Source organism: Rattus norvegicus, chromosome X (genome assembly GCF_021556685.1).
Source record: "Rattus norvegicus strain SHRSP/BbbUtx chromosome X, alternate assembly SHRSP_T2T, whole genome shotgun sequence".
NCBI classification, from domain to species: Eukaryota; Metazoa; Chordata; class Mammalia; order Rodentia; family Muridae; genus Rattus; species Rattus norvegicus.
In genome coordinates, this window is record NC_141554.1 from 41,738,618 (window position 1) to 41,756,795 (window position 18,178).

General features: G+C 39.7%; 1 protein-coding gene across 7 annotated transcripts in view; it reads left to right on the plus strand.

Annotated features, from left to right (window-relative positions):
• Window positions 1-18,178, plus strand: part of Ppef1 (protein phosphatase with EF-hand domain 1) — a 153,317-nt gene that overhangs the window by 119,090 nt on the left and 16,049 nt on the right. For all 7 annotated transcript variants that reach the window (XM_087600180.1, XM_087600181.1, NM_001434223.1 and 4 more), the window contains 4 exons: window positions 6,202-6,368; window positions 9,438-9,474; window positions 10,529-10,678; window positions 13,751-13,870. In XM_087600180.1, coding sequence (XP_087456306.1) covers window positions 6,202-6,368; window positions 9,438-9,474; window positions 10,529-10,678; window positions 13,751-13,870 — 474 coding nt within the window. The remainder of the gene's footprint in view (window positions 1-6,201; window positions 6,369-9,437; window positions 9,475-10,528; window positions 10,679-13,750; window positions 13,871-18,178) is intronic.

Below are 18,178 nucleotides of genomic sequence, written 5' to 3' on the forward strand. Positions count from 1 at the left end.
AGCCAGAGTTAGCCTAAAACTTGTGCTCCTTCTGCTTCTACCTCCCCAGTACAATGATTATATATTATACAACACCCAGTTGACATTGTAAATTCCACTTTGTTTCCTATTTCCAGCTTTGTCCTATCTGTTGTATTTATGTTTTCAATCACTTCTACTCTATTTATATATCTTTTTAAGGAATAATATTTATATGAATTTTTGTTTTAATATATCTTTCATATTTTAATGTAAAAGTTTAGCTCATTTACATGTTTGAATTCTTCTATTCTTCTTTACTATTTATTTTGCTTTTTTTCTTTGCTTAGTGATTTTCTTTCTTTCTTCCCCATTAATTTATTTATCCACTTTACATCCCAATCACAGCCCCCCCCACTTCCAATCCCCCTCACAGCTTCCCTCTTCCCCCTCCCCTTCTCTTTTGAGAAGGAGACCCCTAATCTAAGCTCCATCCCCTCTGAGTCTAGCCCCACCCACTTTGGATCTAGTCCAGTCCACTCTGAGACTACTTGCCCCTACTTCCTAATCTAGACATGCCCCCTGAGTCATCAAGTCACTGCAAAACTAGGCAAATCATCTTCTACTGAGGACGGACAATGCAGCTCAGTTAGGGGTACAGGATCCACAAGCAGACAACAGTATGGAATAGCCCCCTCTTAGTTGTTGGGGTACATGCATGAAGACCATGGGGGCATGAGATGTGTGTGTGTAGCCGGCTAGATCCAACCCACATATTCTCTTTGGCTGGTGATTTAGTCTCTGGAAGCCTCCAAGGGTCCAGGTTAGTTGACTCTGTTGGTCTTATTGTGAAGTCCATATCTACTCCTGGGCCCTTGATCCCCTCCTACTCTTCCACAACACTCCCCAAGCTCCATCTAACTTTTGACTATGGGTCTCTGCATCTGTTTTAGTTAGCTGCTGGTGGAGAGTCTCAAAGGATAGTTATGCAAGTCTCCTGTCTGCAAACATAACAGTATCATTAGTAGTGTCGGGGAAGTCTAGACAGGAACTCAAATAGTACAGGAACCTGGAGGCAGGAGCTGATGCAGAGAGCATGGAGGGGTACTGATTACTGGCTTGTTCCTCATGGCTTGCTCAACCTGCCTTCTTATAGAACATTGGACCACCAGCCCAGGGGTGGAACCACCTGCAATGGGCTAGGTCCTCCCCTACTGATCACTAAGAAAATACCCTACAGGCTTGCCTATAATCCAATCTTATGGAGGCATTTTCTCTCATCTCTTATGACATAAATCTAACAAGCATACCACGATTCCCTTTTATTCAGTAAATCATCAATTTCTTATGCTACCTACCTACCTACCTACTTACTTACTTACTTACTTACTTACTAGGCCAGATCTAAGGTTATATAGTTTAGGCCATCTTTGAATTCTCTATGTTACTGAGGATGACTTTGAACATCTGATTCTCCTGTTTCCATGTTTCAAGTGCTGAAATTTCAGGTGACTGCCATCATGCTCAGTGTTACGTAGTGCTGAGGTTTCATGCACCCAAAGTTAGCAGTCTACCCTCCCAGCCCTACTTTTTAGACCAGGAACTTTATTAATTTCTGTATATTTGATCTAAATAATATATTGCCTTTATAATTTTAAACAATTTCCTCTCTGTTTCTGGAATTCTTGCTTAGTACTTAATGCAATCTTGACAATTTCATATTGATTTATATTTAGTAATATATTTGGAGGCTAACTGTTCACAATTGGATTCTTTCCTTGTAGTTGTTCCTTGGCTTAACATTCGAATTGTTACTGTTGTAAGTTGGCTGGAATATTTTGTTGGGTGCTTTCCTTTGTGAAGCATATGTATGCACATTGAACCCAGTGGCTTTGTATTGTCTACTTGTTCGTTCCTTGCATCTGAAACTGTATTGCATATACGTGTATGCATGCTCATTGCTTTTATGCTACTAAAAAGCTACATATTTCTCTTCTAGTGTGAGGAACTTTTGAACCCTTCCATATCTGCAATATTTTCCTGCTATTCTTAGATATTAATGATGTTTTTGTCGATATAGAGTTCTTGTCTCATAGTCCCTTTTTCTCTTTAATTTATAGATTTTATTCTACCATCTTCTGCCTTTCTCTACTTCAAATGATAAGTATACCAGGCTGATTGTTTCTCCCCCACCCCTCTTTTTGGCACATTCTAAAATCTTTAACAGGCAATGGAATTTCTCCTCTGTTATGCTTCTCAATCATGAGCTCTTTCAAACGTCAAACCGGAAATTCATTTTAAAAAATGTATTTTGGTGCTAGAAAGGTGGCTCAGAGGTTAAGAGCACTGAATGCTCTTCCAGAGGTCCTGAGTTCAATTCCCAGCAACAACAGTGTGGCTCACAATCATTTACAATGGGATCCCACGCCTTCTTCTGGTGTGTTTGAGATGCTGTTGAACCATGCGCACTTGAAGGCTAGAGATATCAGATCCCCCTGAATCTAGAGTTGTAAGTACTTGTGAGCCACCAGATGTGGGTGCTGGGACCAGGATTTGGATCCTCTGAAACAGAGGTACTTATTCTTTTAATTGCCTTTATTGAAAACAACTTTTTCACACAATATATTCTTATAGTTTCCCCTCCCTCATCCCTAGATCCTCCCTAGCTCCTAACCCATCCAACTCTGTGCCTTTTCTCTATCTCTTTAGAAAATAAACATGAAGAGAAAAAGGAAACTAGAATAAGACAAAAGAAAAAGCATGAGAAACATACACATACAGAAAGCACACACATACATACAAACACACATACATAAAGAACGTACACAGAAAAACAAAAAAAAATCATAAAAGCACAAAATCAGAAACCATAATATACAAGCAAAAGAAAAACCAAAAGGTAAAAATTGCCCTAACAAAGCAACATGAGACAAAATATGTCTAGAAAAATCACTGAGTTTGTTTTGTACTGGCCATTTACTGCTGGCCTGGAAGGGGCTACACTTAAGTGTAGTTTATACCCAGTGTCTTAGTGGAGTTTCTACTGCTGTGACAAAACACCATGACCAAGGCAAGTTGGGGAGAAAAGGGATTTATTTGGTTTATATTTCCAGATCATAGTCCATCACTGGGGAAAGTCTGGTCAGAAACACAACCAGGGCTAGAACCTGGAAGCAGGAACTGATGCGGAGGCCATGGGGAAGTGCTGCTAACTGGCTTACTCTCCATCATTTGCTCAACCTGCTTTTTTATAAAACCCAGGATCACCAGCCCAGGGACGGCAGCATGAACTAGCCCTTCCTCATTGATCACTAATTTCAAAAATGCCTTGCAATTGGATCTCATGGAGGAATTTCCTCAAGGGACACTTTATCTCTCCGGTGACTCTAACTTGTGTCAACTTGATACACAAAAACAGACAGTATACCCAGTGACACTCCATTGGAGAAAATGAATTTTTCCTTTGCAAGAGGTTGCTGTAACTTCTTGGCTATGGATGGGAGCTTCTGTCCACTTCCCCATCTCAGTGCTAGAATGCCATGTAGCTTGGACATGTATAGGCCGCCATGTGCATGCTGCCACAGACTATGTGAGTTCATGTGTGCTTTAGTCCCATTACGTTAGGTTGTGTTTTCTTGGTGTCCTCCATCCTCTCTGACTCTTACAATACTTCTGCCTCTTCTTCTGCAGGGTTCCCTGAGCCCTAGGGGAGGGGTTTGATGAAGACATCCCCTTTAGCAGAGAGTTACAAGGTCTCACTCTCAGCATGCTATCTAATTACTGGTCTCTATTATTCAGTACTTGTTTTTAACTGCTGAGCCCTCTCTCCACCCCTCCCCATGATTTTTAAAAACTTTTTATTCTTTATACATTTCTTATAATTTTCTTCTGAAACAATTGCCCTTTGTTCTTTGACTTTGGTTACATGTAATCAGTTCCCACTTTCTTTTTCCTAAGAAGATCCACCATTCCATAAACCAAGCCAGTACTGCCCTTTTCTGTGAGGCAATCATCCCTTAGTCGTGGGTTCCTTCTTTGCCTTCAGGCTTAGTCCTTCCATGTCCTTGCCTCAGGACTCTCTGCTGCTAATTCCTTAGCTCTTTTAGAACCTGTACATCTTCTTAGAGTCTGCCAGTCCTCTCAGCTATTTATTCCAAGCATCTCAAGGCTGGGAAAAGAAAGATTATAAGAGGCACAGAATCCTCCTCTGTTTTGAAGGTTTTAATGACTATAGTTTATATTTTTGTAACGTTTTACAGATAAGCCCTGTTGAGAAACTGTAATGTAATCTTAAAATTAGAAATAACATGCAGGTTGTGATGGAATGAATCTATTTGTGTTGATGGTTTGCATGGAATTTTTTGTACATATAATGCTCAGTTCCCAAATATTGCATGGTAATTAGCAACGGTGACATTCCCATTTTGCAGATGGAGAAAAGGTTAAATAACTTTCTCAAAGAGATGGCTCAGTGGTTAAGAGCACTGAGTGCTCTTCAGAAGGTCCTGAGTTCAATTCCCACCAACCACATGGTGGCTCACAACATCCTTAATGAGATCCAATGCCCTGTTCTGATGTGTCTGAAGACAGCTACAGTGTACTCATATACATAAATATTTAAAAAATAACTTCCTCAGCATTAACTATGTTATTATGATGTTAATCATCTGATTACAATATACCAATGCCTTACTCCCCTACTTACCTTTAGAATATATTACACTTTGGAAATGATTTTTGAAATTCCTAAGTCATGTTATAACCTCTATTGTTTTAAAACTTTTATACTGAAATATATGATTTAAAATGCTGACTTTAAAGGGGTAAGTTTTTGTTACATAGTTACAAGTCTAACAAAAGAATTTGAAAATAGTTTGAAACATTTAAATAATTGGGATATGTATATTCTTCCCTGAAGATAAACATTTCAGACAGAAAGTCTATATTTTGACATGACTTTTCTCTTTGTAAAACATTTAAGAACATTTGACTTTATCTTGCTGTGAAATAGAAATGCACTTGGCTAATAATTCCTTATCAAGTGTGACACTGAGGAATGTAACCATGTCATAGGTACTTGTTTTGTCTTTGAGTTTTGTAATAAAGGACTGAACAAGTTCATAACTATTTTAAAAACTAGCACTTTTCCCTGGTCTCACTTTCTTTTCATATAAGTACTGTTTTTTATAAGTATCCTCTTAATAAATAAACAAACACACAAGAGTGATGCTCAAAATAGCTGATATATGACATGGTCCAGTCATCAATCAGTCAGAATATATAGTAGGTAGAGTTACCACGTGTGATTATATCTGCCCACTGGTATATCAGTTCTATCCCAGTCTTATCTATAGCACTGTCCCCTTGTGTGAGTTCTTACATGTCCATTATCATAGGTGACCTGAAAAGGGATATATTGTCATTTTGCAAGTTGAGAGAATGAAGTTTAGTATAGGACCTTGGAATGAAAATGTTTGGGTTATAAGAGAACACAGGGATAACCTATGACTCCTTCCACATATGTAGCAGAGGATGACCTTGTCAGGTATCAATGGGAGGAGAGGCCCTAGGTCCTGTCAAGGCTTGATGCCCCAGTGTAGGGGAATGTCAGGATGTGGGAAGGAGTTGTTGGTTGGGTGGGTGAGGGATGGAGCACTCTCATAAAAGCAGTGAGGTGGGGGGGTGAGATAGTGGGTTTCTGGAGGGGAAACCCGGAAATGGGATAACATTTAAAATGTAAATAAAAATGCAATAAAAAAATAAACTTAATAAAAATGCTTAGGCTGTTAGGTTAGTGTTTTTTATTTGTGTGGAGATCTCCCTGTTTTTGGAGACAAAGGCAGCATGAGACTGGATACTTTTTTGGTAGTTACACCATGTGTTTTTTTTTTCTTACTGTATTGTTTTCATACAATATATTCTGATCATAGTTTCCCTGCTCCCAAGAGGGAATCTACTTTTGGTGAGACAAGTCCTAGCTTCCTTCAGAGAAAATTCATGGTGCCCTGTGATGAGTAGAATAAACAAGCCCCATGCCCCTTGAAATCTCCATGTTGTAGGCTCATTCTTTGGTTCCAGGTCCCTTGCAATTATGAGCCCTAGAAGAAGCTCAAGCCAGTGCGCAGATTCATGTCAGTGGAAAAATGAATTGGCCTCTTTTCTGTTTCAGCAGGAACAAACATGTAACCTTACTTTAAAGGGATATTCTTTTACCCACTTGCTTTCTTCCCTCTCCCTCCACAGAATGGCCTGCCTTCAGAGAAGAATCCATATGTGTTTAATGGTGATTTTGTAGATCGAGGAAACAATTCCATGGAGATCCTAATGATCCTGCTTGTTAGTTTTCTTGTCTACCCCACTGACCTGCACCTCAATAGAGGGAACCATGAAGACTTTATGATGAACCTGAGGTAATGTGGAGTTCAGACTTTCCCTTTTATTCCCACTCTGAGATTGCTGCTGCAATGAGTTTACAGTGGACAGGTGTAGGTGAAGCCATATAGAAGGAGAGATAAGATAAGTCATATGGAAAATCTCCAAGTCCTCACCCTTGTTCATTAACCCCAGTCTTTTAGTTAAGTTTCAGCTGCTTCAAAGCTCTCCTCTGACTATTTCCAGTCGTGTGTTTCCTCTTCCTCTTTATTATTTTCTGTTGTGCCTACACTTCGCAGTCCATATTGCATACTGGGTAGGCACGTTAGGTCAGGTTTGTAGGCATGGACGGTTGTATGAAGTAGACTTAGATGGGAGCTTCTGTTGCTTCTCTTGGCTTGCTACAAATTCTGTCTCAATGTCTTACATTGGTATGTGTATTTTCTGGTAATTGCTTCTACCATGGTTGTTCATAAACATTCGAGAACAGCTGCAACATAGTATTTGAACTATGTGACTCACTAGAGATTTGAGGGATAATGACTGATTAAATGGTTTAAGAATTCTGCCTGAAAGGCACAGTAGGTAATAAATGTTCCCTTCTTTCTTTTTCTTTTCTTTTTATGGAAAAGAGAGTTCAGTTTGTTCTAGAAAATAGAGGTTATGTAATGTCTCATGCTTTGGGTCCGAAGCTTTTGGGTGCTGTATGAAAGCTCAGCGGATCACTTTTGTCTTCTGAGCAGTCTCAACACCTGACTCAAGTACAGAGTTTCAGTTTTAATTCTCCAGGTATAAAAGCAAAATGCAAACAAAACAAGACCTATGAAGAACAAAATTCTGCGAGTATTATCAGAAACCTATTGCTGGGTGCTGTAAGAAGGAAGGCTGAGCAAGTGATGGAAAGCAAGCAGGAAACTGCTCTTCCGTATCCTGCATCCAGGTTTCTGAGTTCCCTACACGATGGACTGTGATTGGAGCATGGAAACTGAAAACAAAACCTCTCCAAGTTGCCTTTGGTCATGGTGCTTTATTACAACACTAGAGAGTTGTAAAGCAAGCAAGTAAAACAGTGCTTGATATTGTCGGAAATGTAAAAGATGGTCGACTGTTGTAAAGGAATATGGGCATGTATCTAAGGATAAGAATATCATTGAAGAAAGAGGGGCAAAAATGGAGACAAGGAGGTCAATTCAGAAAAAAACTGAAGAAATGGTAGCTTCCCATTTAGACTAGCACGATGGACAATGGAAAGGGCAAAAATAAGAGTTAAGAAGACTTTCGGCAATAACAATTTAGGGCTCAGTAACTTGATATGGAGACCTTGAAAGAGGGATTAATCAAGGATGGGCAGGCTTGAGTTGAAAGGCTTAACAGCATCATTCTGAAAGGGAATGGATTTAGTCTGGAATAGGTTTATTTGATGTATCATTGAGTATCAGTCCAGAGATAGATATGAAATGTAACCTGGAATGTTACTCTATAGTATTGACACTAGATAGTAATTGAAACCATGGCTGGACAGGGGTTAGAGTACTAAGGAAGAAGGTGAAGGCAAGGGATGGCCTAGGACAGAACCTGGAAGAATTCTAATAATGATGTTTATGTGGAAGAAGAAACCTTGTGAGGTTATAAAATACCCTGAAAGTTTACTGTCACAAAATGGATGGGAGGAAGTTTTCTAAAAGCATGGTTCAGCCAATTATATTTAGTGTTTCAGAGAAGTCCAGAAAGGTAAGGATGCTGTCTTATCTATTGCTGTGATGAGACAGCATGACTAAGACAACTTACAAAGGAAGACATTTAATTAGGAGCTTGTTTACAGTTTCAGACAGTGAGTCTATGACAATGATGTTGGGAAGCATGGTGGCAAGCCAGCCGCCATGGTGCTGGAGCAATAGCTGAGAAATTATAGCTTATCCACAAGTAGCAGACAGGCAGGCAGGAAAGGAAGGAGGGAAAGAGGGAGGGGGAGAGAGAAGGGGGGCGGACAGAGACAGAGACAGAGAGGCACACAGAGAGAAACAGAGACAGAAACAGAAACACAGAGACATGCACAGAAAAAGAGACAGGGACACAGAGAGACAAAAAGAATTGGCCTGGCTTTGGCTTTTAAAGCCTCAAAACCAACCCCCACTGACACACCTTCTCCAACAAGGCTACAGTCCTAGTCCTTCCTAAAGAGTGCACACCCCGAGAAGCAACCATTCAAATCTATGAGCCTGTGGAGATCATTGTCATTCAAAGCACCATAGATGGTAGATGTGTATTCATCTACCAGTGTGATACCTGTGGGGAGCACAGGGAGGGATTTATCTTGAAAAGTACTGTGTCATACTGGAGAAACCTGACATGATGTGATTTGTGTAGCAATAAGGGGAATGTGCTTTCGTCCCTATTTTACCTGTTGGAGACGAAGAGTACATGTGGTGGTGCGTGCCTTTAATCCCAGCACTCAGGAGTCAGGAGCAAGCAGATTCAAGGACTGCCTGGTGTCAGGTGCCAGTCATGGCAGGCCTACATGAAAAGGCTATTCTCTATTATCCTAAAGCATGAAAATGTAATCGAAAAATCTCCCTTAGATTTTTGTTATCCGGGCTTTAAAATTCCTGATATATTCTATTAAAACCTTTAATACCAATCATTGTATCACCGTTCCATGTCAGAGAAGGCTTGGAGACCCAGCTTATCTTAGATGCTTTGCTTTGTCCATTTTCACTCCTTTCCTTTGTCCTGCTTATTCATTTGAGTGATTAGATGTCTTAGCAATGTTACCTACATGAAAAGTCTTCTCCATACAGCTTCCTCTAACCATCAGGACATATGTCTCGAAATACTTGTAGCCTTCATATAGCCCCTGGTACACATTTGTTCACTTGTATTACAGTTCCAAAAGTATCTACTTTCTTGCCCCACCTATACTCTAGGCTTCTTGAGAGTCGAGATGGTGCTATTAGTTGCTTTTGTTCTTTCTCCCAATACTCCGGAAAGACTCTGCTAGGTATTTCAAATGACGTCTATGCTTTCTTGAGTTCCTACCATTTGCTCATCGTGAGACATCAATGGATTTCCTTTTTGCAATAATTAATGGTTTAAAATCTACTTTTCAGGTATGGCTTCACAAAAGAAATCTTACAGAAATACAAGGTAAGACTCATACTAGTTTTGCTGTGAAAAATCAGAGCCAATGAAGACCAGATTGTTGCTTTAGGAAGGGTGATGGGCCGATTAGAATTTGTGCCAATAAAATAATAAGCACAGCAGGAACCCCTCGCCATGATAGAATCGTACATTTTCTTTTTCACCATGACCGTTGGATCGGTTTCAGCATTGTTTTAAAGGTACCCACCCAGGAATTTTACTCAGATATAGTGCAACAGAAACACAGAAACGTCCACTATGAAGGAGGGAGTTTTAGCTACCCACATGCAGGAGGCATAGTTTGCCCCATTAGGTTTAGCACACAAGGAATTATCAGAGTCAGACAGAGAGAGGCAGGTAGAGTCAGAAGAAAACCCAGAGACCAACTCTTTATGTGTTTTCACAGGAAAGAAAGGACAAAGCCCCTTAATGAATTGAAACTTGAGTAGTTAGAAGAGTGGCAGCCAGCCCTGCAGCACAGGGTTATCATTAGTTGTCTTTGTCTAGCTCTGGGTTGATTAGCACAACAGAGTGGCGACCCTGAATTAGAGGTCAAGAAAAGAATTCCTTGGAGGTTTGGGGGTGGGCTGGAGAGATTGCTTAGTTTTTAGGACACTCACTGCTCTTTTAGAGCACCTGGGTTCAAATCCTAGCACATCTGGCTCACAACTGTCTGTAACTCCAAAATATGGCATTCTCACATAGACACACATGCAGGCACGATACCAGTGCATGTAAAATGAAGTTAAATACATTTAAAAATTAAAAAAAAAACTTCCTGGGAAGTGTGGAATCTGAAATGGTTGGTTTGCACATGAAATCAACCATTTAAGATCTCTCAAATTAGCTATGAGAGAGGGAGTCTTCTCCGTGAACAAGGCCCCAGGATATCAAAATATTGAAAATACAGAATGAAAAAAATTCCCATGCTAAGTACTTGCTAGTTGGTTGATGACTTCCTTCGGTTGGCATGAAAACTTGCTTTTTCTGTATATATTGAGCCGATTCATGTAACGGGACCTATCAGGAAAATAAAACTCACTAAAGCTCTTGCTTACAGCTACATGGGAAAAAAATCTTACAAGTCTTGGAAGAACTCTATACCTGGCTCCCAATTGGTACAATTATTGACAATGAAATCCTGGTCATACATGGTGGGATATCAGAATCCACGGACTTGAATATACTCCAGCAACTACAGAGAAATAAAGTAAGAAGCAATGTGTGCCTGAATCTTGTCTCAGAGATTTATAATGGAATGTGCTTCTTTTCATTTGTCATTTTAAATAGATATGTGCTTTGGTGGTTGTTGTAGCTGAGAAAATCAGTGAAAGTCTCCAGAGAAGCTATGGTTGACAGCATGACCACTAGGTGGTTCCTCTATATACAGTACATTAAACAAAAAGAAGCCATGTTGCAAGTGGGGAAATGGGGAGACATTAATATATCCGATACTTTCTGAAAGTGACGTTTTTAGAGGGGAAGTTAAAATGAATTCACTTACATTTGTGGTAAAAGAAACACAATATAGCACTGTCATCTTTTGTAAATGTAAAGCCACTTACCACTGAATGCATTCCCACTGTGCTACTGTTACTGCTGGGACCACCACCCAGTCACAGAACTTCCTTCACTACTGTTCATTCCCATAGAACAGTAACTATTCCCTCTTTTAGTTCTGATGACCAACATTCTGCATAGGAACTGTAGAATCATGTAGAAATTTGTAATTTGTTAAATGTCTCTTTATTTCAACTGAGCACAGTGACTATCTTCAGATTATTTTAACTCTAAACAACCATATTAATTACAACTCAGCCAGGACAAGGACCTGTATGGTGCCTGTCAAGATTTCATACCTACTAAAGGGTTCCTTGAATGTACACAACTAGAGCCATCTTCCTCCTTTACCAGAATTAAACTGAAGCCCCAAGTCTAGAAGTAAATAAGGTTCCAGATGGGCATGAGAACCAGTAGCAGCTATAGGACAGATGATGGTGTATGGTCCAAGTGGGAGACTTGAGCTCTGTCTTTAAAGACCAATAGTCAATATCCAATTCATCATGGAAGGTGATATTTGACCTGATAGAGGCAGAAATGTGATCTCAGTTGCACTTGGAGTTTGGGAGCCTCCGTGCATGTGAATGATAACATCATCTCATGACCCTTTCTCTTTCTCCTTACTCAACATCTAAGCTTCATCAGGTTCCCTTTCTGAACTCTCAAGCTCTTTATACATATCTTCCGTAAGCTACCAAATTTAGGTAAAGAATGCTGATGCTATTTTTGTATGACATTCTTGTGCTTCTCCAATCCCTGGCAAAACCCCAGTACCTGGGATGTAATAAGTATTTCTTACTTGTTGAATAAAAATTTAAGAGCAAAGCAGGGCAAAATAGAAGTGGATAGGAACTTTCTTAGAATCCCTCTCCCTAGTCTATGGTGATACCCAGAGAGGGGCAGTATCTACATTGAGCGAAGGCCCAAGATGTCAGATATCAAAAATAAAAAATAAAAAGCTTTAGGTGAAACTAACCCAATGGTAACCATTCTAGATTCCTTAAAGACGTTTAGTAAGGTAGGCAAAGTAGAGGTAAACACCGAGAAAGAAGATTCTGCAAGGCAGAGGCTCTGGTTTGGTAGTCTTCAAATTCCCAATCAGTATAGAGACGGATGGTTAGTAGGACTTCCAAGAAAAAATGGCAGTGTGGTGCCTTATGGGAGTGTAGGGAAAGTATTCCAATCATAGATAGCTTTGAAATCTGCAGATCTACATGTTCCTAAGGAACCTTGCCTAATGCGCTAATCAGAAATGAATTATGTGAATTTAAGCCTTAGAAGATCCTCCCAGAATATTCTCCTCTGCCTAAGACATAAGATCATTTGCTTGGGGAAGACTAAGGTAGACTATGAACTAGTAATTAATAGCTGAGATTGAGCTTCTAATCAACTTTATGCAGATACTTTAGAATAAGACTTAGTTTTGAAAAATAAAAACAATTTCATACCATAGTTTATTAGAGAAACTAAGAATCTACCATAGAAAGTTACCCATTACTGAACTATGGTTACCAGTATAATAGAAGTATTTTTTAAGTTGTTATTTTTTGTGGATCAATGAAATGGCTCCATGGGTAAAGGTTCTTCTTCCCAAACCTAACAGCCGGAGTTCAATCCCTGGAAACCTGGAAACTATATGGTGGAAGGAGAGAACCATATGTCTTCTGATTTTTACATATGTACTGTAGAGTGTGGTGTGCATGTGACATGCTCTCTCTCTCTCTCTCTCTCTCTCTCACACACACACACACACACACACACACAGACAGACACACACACACACAGACACACACACACATCACACACACACAGACAGACACACACACACACAGACAGACAGACAGACACACAGACAGACAGACAGACACACACACATCACACACACACACACACATCACACACACACAGACAGACACACACACACAGACAGACACACACACACAGACAGACAGACACACACACACACAGACAGACACACACACACACAGACAGACAGACACACACACATCACACACACACACACACACAGAGGTTTTAATTGCTTCCGATGAAAGAAGATAAAAGCACAATCCCAGTCTTGGATATAAAGTAATCCAGTGGGTTTATCATGTTATATTTTTGCAAACATTTCCTTTTCAAAGAAATGGGTTTGCTACTAGGATTAGAGAACATGATAAACTGTGGGCATATCTGGCTAAGAACTATACTGAACTGAGTTTGAAGGGCCTCCAAGCTTTCAACCTGTGTCCCCTGTGAGATATTTTATAGACACCCTGTGTTTTTTTTTCTCATTTATTTTGGAAAACACAACAAAATCAAATGCATACCCCCTATGAAAAGATGTTTTTAACTCCTCAAAGCCCCAGGTATAGAGAAAGGCTCAGAAGGAGACTAGTTTTTCCTTTATTTAGCGTCTTCTATTTTCTTCGACAGTGCCTTACAATATGTCTAGCAACTTACACACATCCCTCTGAGGTCCCATAGTATTTCTGATGTGAAACTTCTACTGTAAGGTAGTATCTTTACTTGAAAAATGCACAAAAATATTTGCATGGGCCCATCTTCCAGACACATTTGTAAATTAACGATACTCATGAGGTAGGTGAGATGAAAGAGACTATTCGCATGCTTTTTCAGACTTGAGGCACATTATGGAGAGATTCCTAATCGGAACTGACATGCGTTCGTGCAGTATTTAAATAAGGCATTTTATTTTTTGCAGATGAAGTCTGTGTTAATGCCACCAATGTCAACAAATCAGGAATGTAACATAAAGAAAAATAAAGCAGGGCCGAGCGAACAGTCTGCTTCTGAACAGTTGACAAAGCTGGAATGGGAACAGGTAGGTAACCAAAGCGTTCACCAGAGTGGTGACATCATCTCCTCAACAGGGATGATATTGTCCCTTATAAAATACACATTAAAAATGACTTCACCTTTGTAAGCAGACTATATTGTCTTCTCTAAATCTATCTCTATATTTTGCATATAATCAAGTATATAATTTCTAGACTGAAAAAAGAAATCTAGAATTCAAGTTATGGATTCTGAAAGAGAAAGTCATTTCTTAAAGCTGATAGCCCCTGTAACTTTTAAGACTCATGGCCCATAGGTTGAGAACCATTACATTGTTATTTATTCTATCTCTATCTATCTATCTCTATCTATTTATCTATTACCTAAATATCATGTAGATCTTGCTCAGTCCACATAACATTACTTGTTTTCTTTTTATAGTGCTAAAGATTGAGCGCAAGTTTTGTGTTGGCCAGGCAAACACTCTAACATCACACTAAATATACTAGTCTTAGTCTTGTGAAATAGAGACTTGCTTCATAGCTCAGGTTAGCATGGAATTTATGATCCTTCTGCCTCTGCCTTCCTATAGCAGGTACATCCTTTCTCACCTTATATGTGCATTTCATTTATACACATTTTGACTATTATATGTGGTGAAAAGGAAGGAAGAAAAAGATGCCGTGAGAGTTTACTTCCATATACTTTATCATGAAATGTTCTTCCATTATCATATATGTATAAAATTTTCTTATATATTACTATATAGGGTTATACACATAAAATAATGTGTGCTGTACTCCACGGGTAAGTTAGGAAGCTTTTCAGAGGAAATAGTGCCTATAAATTACTATGTTCCATGTAGTAATTAAAAACTTAATCCTTTCCTAATGATATATTACCCCTTATATTCCATGTTTCCTCTTTTATTATGCTACAAGTCATACACCCAAAATGTGAATTCATTGTATAGAAACCAGATAGGACTCCGTTTGAATGCAAGTGTCATTTTTACCATCAACATCAGAACATAAATGTGCATTAAATTTCTGTGTAGGGTACAATATTGGAATTCAGTGAGAAGGAAGGAAACCCTTGGGGGTGATTCTTCTTTGGGAGGTTTTAATTCTCTTCTCAACTAGTCATCGAAACTGTCTGGTCTGAGCCTGTTCTCCAGCGTCTCTAGTGCTGAGCAGGTACTGACAATTCCACAATGGTTCTCCCACTTACGTTCTTTCTACCATTCTGTCTTTTCTCTCACTTATCTCCAGGTCTCCCTTTATATCAAACCTGTAAATGGTATACAGTCCAGGTTAGTGGAGCAACCGTATCTGATCCTCTTCTTAAGACCTGATTGGGACCTCCTAGAATAACTAAAGATTTTTAATTGAAGGGTCCTGAAAAGATGGCTCAGTCAGTAAAGTGCTTTGTGTGCAACCATGGGGTCCTGAGTTCAGATCCCCAGCACCTGAAATAAAAGTCGGTTGTGGCAGCACACAACTGTAATCCCAGCACTGGGGAGGCATAGACAGGTGGATCTCTGGGGCTTATTGGCCAGACAGTCCAACTAAATTGTTGATCTATGGGTTCAATGAGAGAGAATATTTGATGAAAACACCCAATGTAGACCTCTGGCTTCTACACACATACAAAATGTCAATTATATGCTTCTTCTCCAACGAAACATATAGATATGGACAGGTTGGAGGTATAGCTTAGAAATAGTACATTTGCCTGGCCAACATGATTCAATTCTCTGTACACATGGCAACAACAGAAATAACTATGGAAAACAGTTAACAAACTTTTATAATCATTGTCTATTAGAATCTCCAAGTACTTTGCAAGACAATTGACCCAAATACCACAGCTTTCTGAAGACTGTCACTGTCTTTAATAATAAAGAGGTGATTTTTTAACACTCTATTTTAAGCTCTTGCAGTAGTATTTAGAACATTCAGTGTAGATCAGAGACTACAGCCTCTGATTTTCTGTAAATGTATTCTTTTCCCCCCATCTTTATTAACTTGAGTATTTCTTATTTACATTTCTTTTTTTTTTTTTTTTTATTTTATTTTTTATTAACTTGAGTATTTCTTATATACATTTCGAGTGTTATTCCCTTTCCCGGTTTCCGGGCAAACATCCCCCTCCCCCCTCCCCTTCCTTATGGGTGTTCCCCTCCCAACCCTCCTCCCATTGCCGCCCTCCCCCCATAGACTAGTTCACTGTGGGTTCAGTCTTAGCAGGACCCAGGGCTTCCCCTTCCACTGGTGCTCTTACTAGGATATTCATTGCTACCTATGGGGTCAGAGTCCAGGGTCAGTCCATGTATAGTCTTTAGGTAGTGGCTTAGTCCCTGGAAGCTCTGGTTGCTTGGCATTGTTGTACTTTTGGGGTCTCGAGCCCCTTCAAGCTCTTCCAGTTCTTTCTCTGATTCCTTCAATAGGGGACCTATTCTCAGTTCAGTGGTTTGCTGCTGGCATTCGCCTCTATATTTGCTGTATTCTGGCTGTGTCTCTCAGGAGCGATCTACATCCGGCTCCTGTCGGTCTGAACTTCTTTGCTTCATCCATCTTGTCTAATTGGGTGGCTGTATATGTATGGGCCACATGTGGGGCAGGCTCTGAATGGGTGTTCCTTCAGTCTCTGTTTTAATCTTTGCCTCTCCCTTCCCTGCCAAGGGTATTCTTTTTCCTCATTTAAAGAAGGAGTGAAGCATTCACATTTTGATCATCCGTCTTGAGTTTCGTTTGTTCTAGGGATCTAGGGTAATTCAAGCATTTGGGCTAATAGCCACTTATCAATGAGTGCATACCATGTATGTCTTTCTGTGATTGGGTTAGCTCACTCAGGATGATATTTTCCAGTTCCAACCATTTGCCTACGAATTTCATAAACTCGTTGTTTTTGATAGCTGAGTAATATTCCATTGTGTAGATGTACCACATTTTCTGTATCCATTCCTCTGTTGAAGGGCATCTGGGTTCTTTCCAGCTTCTGGCTATTATAAATAAGGCTGCGATGAACATAGTGGAGCACGTGTCTCTTTTATATGTTGAGGCATCTTTTGGGTATATGCCCAAGAGAGGTATAGCTGGATCATCAGGCAGTTCAATGTCCAATTTTCTGAGGAACCTCCAGACTGATTTCCAGAATGGTTTTACCAGTCTGCAATCCCACCAACAATGGAGGAGTGTTCCTCTTTCTCCACATCCTCGCCAGCATCTGCTGTCACCTGAGTTTTTGATCTTAGCCAATCGCACTGGTGTGAGGTGAAATCTCAGGGTTGTTTTGATTTGCATTTCCCTTATGACTAAAGATGTTGAACATTTCTTTAGGTGTTTCTCAGCCATTCGGCATTCCTCAGCTGTGAATTCTTTGTTTAGCTCTGAACCCCATTTTTTAATAGGGTTATTTGTTTCCCTGTGGTCTAACTTCTTGAGTTCTTTGTATATTTTGGAAATAAGGCCTCTATCTGTTGTAGGATTGGTAAAGATCTTTTCCCAATCTGTTGGTTGCCGTTTTGTCCTAACCACAGTGTCCTTTGCCTTACAGAAGCTTTGCAGTTTTATGAGATCCCATTTGTCGATTCTTGATCTTAGAGCATAAGCCATTGGTGTTTTGTTCAGGAAATTTTTTCCAGTGCCCATGTGTTCCAGATGCTTCCCTAGTTTTTCTTCTATTAGTTTGAGTGTGTCTGGTTTGATGTGGAGGTCCTTGATCCACTTGGACTTAAGCTTTGTACAGGGTGATAAGGATGGATCGATCTGCATTCTTCTACATGTTGCCCTCCAGTTGAACCAGCACCATTTGCTGAAAATACTATCTTTTTTCCATTGGATGGTTTTGGCTCCTTTGTCAAAAATCAAGTGACCATAGGTGTGTGGGTTCATTTCTGGGTCTTCAATTCTATTCCATTGGTCTATCTGTCTGTCTCTGTACCAATACCATGCAGTTTTTATCACTATTGCTCTGTAATACTGCTTGAGTTCAGGGATAGTGATTCCCCCTGAAGTCCTTTTATTGTTGAGGATAGCTTTAGCTATCCTGGGTTTTTTGTTATTCCAGATGAATTTGCAAATTGTTCTGTCTAACTCTTTGAAGAATTGGATTGGTATTTTGATGGGGATTGCATTGAATCTGTAGATTGCTTTTGGTAAAATGGCCATTTTTACCATATTAATCCTGCCAATCCATGAGCATGGGAGATCTTTCCATCTTCTGAGGTCTTCTTCAATTTCTTTCCTCAGTGTCTTGAAGTTCTTATTGTACAGATCTTTTACTTGCTTGGTTAAAGTCACACCGAGGTACTTTATATTATTTGGGTCTATTATGAAGGGTGTCGTTTCCC